We start from the raw sequence: 5,040 nt of genomic DNA on the forward strand, positions 1-5,040 counted from the left end.
ATAATACAGGTTTAAAAACAACAGATCTCACTAATGAAATTCTATGCGTATGAGAAACTTGAGTTAGAGGAACTGACTATTGAACATTTGATGAACTAAAAGTGCCATTTCAACTTAAATGTGACTCATTGATTCCCTAACTATTCTGCTAGAATCGTACAGCTTTTCACAAAAAAAAAAACCCAAACAAGTGAATATTTTGCATTTAGTAGTGACAGAATGGATTCATTTTGAAAAAAATTGCACAAAACAATGTGTATATGTGTGGTGTGTGTTGAGCAGTATCTGGTATTGGAATTAACTGGCACAAAACAGAACTGTTTTCTGAATGACTGTTTTCCAGTGTTTTAAAAGACATTTTCCCCATGGGATTTAATATATCATTTAAAACATATCCTTTCACCCCCATTAGTGAGCAAGCACATCCTTCAGCGATGAGAGAACATTCATTATGCAGCTGGAAAGGTCTTCTGTATAGCAACATTCCTCACAGCCCTTAATCTTCTCTTTCCTGTCCAGCTTTCCTGAGCTGTCTCTTTAGTTGCTCAGAGAAAGTGTCCCACTCCACCTTCCCTTGGGACAAATCAAAATAGTCCTCCTTTTGGAGCCATCGGGAGAGGCGGTGATAGCTATGGAGCTTCTGCCTATCAAGGGGCTCCAGAAACAGCAGCAGGAGGCGAGCTGTCCCTGGCCTGGCCACCAAGTGGTAAGTGGCCAATCTTAACTCTAGATTGCACCAGGGACTTGCTAAGGCCTGCCTCGTGAGCACACAGAGGATGGATCTGCTTTTGCTCATGCTGGCAATCATGGATTCCATCCTGTCATTTCCAATCCCAAAGTCCCTGGTGGGCAGGCACAACCTCAAGCCCTCACCTTCAGGAGGGGGTTTCTCCAAAGCAGGAACCAGTTCTTCCAGCACCCAGGCTTGGTCCTTCTCACAATAGGATATAAAGACATCATAGTTGAATTGGCGTCTGCGTCTATGTCCACCCAATTTCCACCAACAAGCATGAAGTAGTGTCTGCAGGTAATGAAGCCAGGACCATTTATGACAACTAATCAGAGGAAGGTTGATCAGCAGAAGCGCCAGGGTGAAACTGATGATAAAGCCCCCAAACTCAGTGTCATGTAGGCAATGAGTACCAAGGAAGGAGAACAGTAGAGTGTTGGAGTAGTCAGAAGCATTGGCCATGCAGATGGATTTCTCCAGTCCATAAATGAAAGTGTTTGGGGCCCGTGTAGCCCAAGACTCCACCCAGGAAGTTTCACACTGGCAGGTGAAGGTGACATTTGAGAAATAAACATATGGAGGCATCTGAGGAATCAACTCTTGGAGGTGGCTGTCCATCTCCAGGGCCAACTCGGAGTGAAGCAGCAGCAGTTTGAGGTGGTGCAGGCCTTCAAAGCTGGTCACAGAGAAGTCTCTGAGATTCAGGTGGCTCAATGCCAGTACCTGTAACTGAGGCACTTCCTTCAGCAGCATCTCTAGCTTCGCAGTACTCGACTCATAGAAAAAATTAAGGTACCCTAGCTCTAGCACACGCAGCCTGGGCATCCCAAATAGATGGAGGTCTACTGCATTGTCATTTCCACACCAGATAGAGAAATGCTCCAGGAGCGGAAGCTGTTGTGGGAAGAATCTCTGAAGTTGACTGGTTGAGAACAGGAGGCTGTAGCCACGCAAGGTGAGGCGACGCAAGGAGGGAAAATGGATTGTGGTTTTATCTGGTTGCCGCAACACACTGGAAGTCTGTAAAGTAAGATTCTCCAAGAATAAGAATGGCTCTCCACTGAGAGCCATAAACTGAACACATGCTTCTGCTTGTATTTCTAAGCTGAGCAGCATTGGAAACCAGGGAGGATAGATGTCTAGTGTTGTAACAGATCCCAGCTTTAGATGTCTCAGCATCTGGGGACCCTGAAGTTGTATGCCTGAGATATGCTCTAAGTAGGTACCCAGGAGGTTCAAGGTGGTCAGAGCAGGAAGATGAGAGAGCCAGCCTGGTTTGAGTACCTTAATTTGGTTCCAACTCAAGTCCAGAGTCCTCAGCCATCTCAGTCCTTGTAGGCTCTCATTGGATAAACTAGAGATGTTATTGCCACTCAGCCAGAGCTCCTGGAGTTGTGGAAGAAAGGCCCCATGGGGTACATCATATAGCTGATTGTGGGACAGATCTAGTACTCTTAAATTTGCACTAAACACTCCTTCTGGAAACTCCAAGGTTGGGCCCAGCTTATTCATAGACAGGTTGAGCCTTTGAAGTTGAGGTAGAGTACGTAGGAACCTGATGGGAAGTGACTGAAGATAGTTATCGTGAAGGTTAAGGAATTCCAGAGCTTTATAACTTGGGATATCTCCATTCTCCAAGATGTTTTGTATTTGGTTCTTCCCAAGGTCAAGTGCACGAAGCTCAGAGTAGCCTGTGACACTCCCAGGCAATTTTTCTATACCCATACCCACGAGGGAGAGGAAGTCCAAGTGGAGCAGTCCCAAGCCTGTGAGGTCAAATGTTCTTAGTGTGGTACCATCCAATATTAGGGAATGGAGTTTGAGGCCATACAAGGCTCTGACACCTGCCTGCTTCAACTGAAGGTTGTAAGATAAATCCAGCACTTCTAGGAAGGGCGCCCCGAGTTTGGTACTGGGTGTAGGAGAGGAACCAAGCAAAAGACTCGGGAAGAGCCTTTGCAGTTCCTGCAACTTTGTCAGACAACTGTTCCTTAGAGTTAGATGCCTAAGACTAGTTGGCAAGGAGATGCTCTGGCTATAATTCAGGCAGTAGCCTTCAAAGGAAAGACTGCTGAGGGATCTGAGAGTCTCTAAACAATTTGCAGGGAGGAACAGACTCAGGCAACAGGTTGCATGATGCTCAAAATAAAGGTACTGTAGCTGGTCCAGTCCTTGGAAAGTCCTAGAAGTAATATTGACTGTACCCAACTGCAACCTCAGAAGCTGTAGGGAGTGGAAGCGATCAAAGGCATTTGCTGGCAGAGTAGAAACCATGCCCTGGAGGCAAAGCACCTCTGTATCTCTGGGCACTCTTTCCAGTGTCTGAGCCAGATCTTTAACATTCGAGCAAGATGCCAAAAGGTGCAGCCCTGGGGCCAATGTACAGAATTGGATATAGTAGGAAAGGTTAGGAAATAGCAAGCTGTCTGCTATGATGCAATCAGGGGCAGTCCATGCCCTGCTGGTCAAGTCGAAGCTCACCAAAGCCAATAGTATCAGAATGAGGAAAACAGAGCAGAACTGAGGTCTTTCCATCGTTGGCATTGATTCTAGGAAAAGAGAGGGAAAGAATTGGGTACCAACCCTTAAAGTGATGAGCAATCCCATCCCGGGGCTTCTAATACACATTATATCCTTTGGATTTAAGGAAATATTGGGAACACCCCTATAATCAACACATTTGCCGAGTCAGAGACTCAAGTTGTGCCCACTAATGTGTAACTGCAAGCAGGTAACTCAACCAGAGGAGACCAAATCACAGGGCAGCAGGAGGGCCAGAGAAGCCTATGATGGTCTGATCTCCCTGCTGGGGATAACTGGCCCAGACTGCTAAAGTTACTGGAGGAAGCCACCATCCAAAACAAGGCAGGAAACTGATTTATTCAATAGAGAGTACATTGAAAGAGGGACCAGTACTACTGACACCTTTCTATCTGAACAAAACTCTTAGCCATGTGACATAGGTGGACTGTTGTTCTTTGTTCTTGAGGCCATGATGCTAAATTATTTGCCTTAGTTAAAGAAGTAGAAAGTGCCAGATTTGAGTTTTGTATTTTTCCTACCAGGGTTAATAGTCTGCTATAAAGGTCCTCAGCCAGAACTAAGGAAACATTTCAAGTGGATTCTAGGGTTGCACTTAAGAAGAAAGTATTCACAACAGTTCAGGAAAACACTTAAGGAAATAAATAAGTAGGCTAATGAAATTAAACAAAAAGAAATAATTAATGTCTTGATACTTTTGAGCTTAGAGCCTAGTACTGGGGATGCAGGATGGTGGTGATGGCGAGCTGACTGCTTTCTCATCATCTATAGCTCTTCTCTCATGAGAAGGCTTTGGAGTGACCATTGTGAAATGAATGGTCATGAAAGTCCCCGAAAGGTCTGAGAGATAGGAGAGTAGCCTGTCACTCTGGGGATGATAGACACCAGTTAGTCACATGGGAAGGGCACTGACCTACTCAGTAACTCATGCCCTTGGGCAGAGGATTTGGCACTAAATGCCACAGATGTCTCTGCTTTCCCCTGGCTACTATTTCTCCTGTGTGGTAACACACTGCCTCTGGAGGCACTGAGGCATCTTTTTTTCTATCACCCTCTCTCCCTCAAGCTACTGGGTCTCAGATTTCAGTGAAGTTCAGAGGAGGCCAGCGCAGAAGAGGCTGGGACTTCATCATCTAAATGGCATGACCTCATTGTAGATGCACTTGGGTTTAGCTGATCTCCATCTTTCTACCCTATGGCTTGTCTTGTCACCTTTTAAAAGTTATTTTTTTAAAAAATTTTCTTTTTCTTCCTTCCTTCCTTCTTTCCTTCCTTCCTTCCGTTATTTCTTTCTTTCTTTCTTTCTTTCTTTCTTTCTTTCTTTCTTTCTTTCTTTCTTTCTTTCTTTCTCTCTTTCTTCCTTCCTTTCTTTCTTTCTTTCTTTCTTTCTTTCTTTCTTTCTTTCTTTCTTTCTTTCTTTCTTTCTTTCTCTACCTCTTTATTCATCTATCTATCTATCTATCTATCTATCTATCTATCTATCTATCATCTATCTATCTATTTATCATCTATCTATCTTCTATCTATCTTAGCCCTGAAGTGTCAAATAGTGTACCCTACTGATTCAAGTTCCCTTCTCATTTTAGTTTATTTCAGGTGAGGTCAGGGGACTGGAATAGATCTCAGATCAAGGGGACACAGTGGCCTTGGTACTGAGACCCTGGCACTGTAGAAGTCTGGGATAGATAGTAACTTCTGTCTCAAGACATCAGATTTGATACTATAATCCTGAGAAACATAAAAGATTGTCCAGGAACTACTATGTCTCA

At 44.3% G+C, this 5,040-nt stretch overlaps 1 protein-coding gene across 1 annotated transcript; it reads right to left on the reverse strand.

Annotated features, from left to right (window-relative positions):
* Positions 1-231: 231 nt before the first annotated feature.
* Positions 232-3,283, reverse strand: LOC114695981 (toll-like receptor 11). Its single transcript, XM_028873497.2, has one exon. It carries the CDS (start codon positions 3,272-3,274, stop codon positions 497-499), a length of 2,778 nt encoding a protein of 925 aa, XP_028729330.1. The 5' UTR covers positions 3,275-3,283; the 3' UTR covers positions 232-496.
* Positions 3,284-5,040: the final 1,757 nt, after the last annotated feature.

Source organism: Peromyscus leucopus, chromosome 9 (genome assembly GCF_004664715.2).
Source record: "Peromyscus leucopus breed LL Stock chromosome 9, UCI_PerLeu_2.1, whole genome shotgun sequence".
NCBI classification, from domain to species: domain Eukaryota; kingdom Metazoa; phylum Chordata; class Mammalia; order Rodentia; family Cricetidae; genus Peromyscus; species Peromyscus leucopus.

Excerpts from the sequence above, each read along its gene's own strand:
- LOC114695981 (XM_028873497.2), bottom strand. The coding sequence starts at position 3,274 with ATGCCAACGATGGAAAGACCTCAGTTCTGCTCTGTTTTCCTCATTCTG.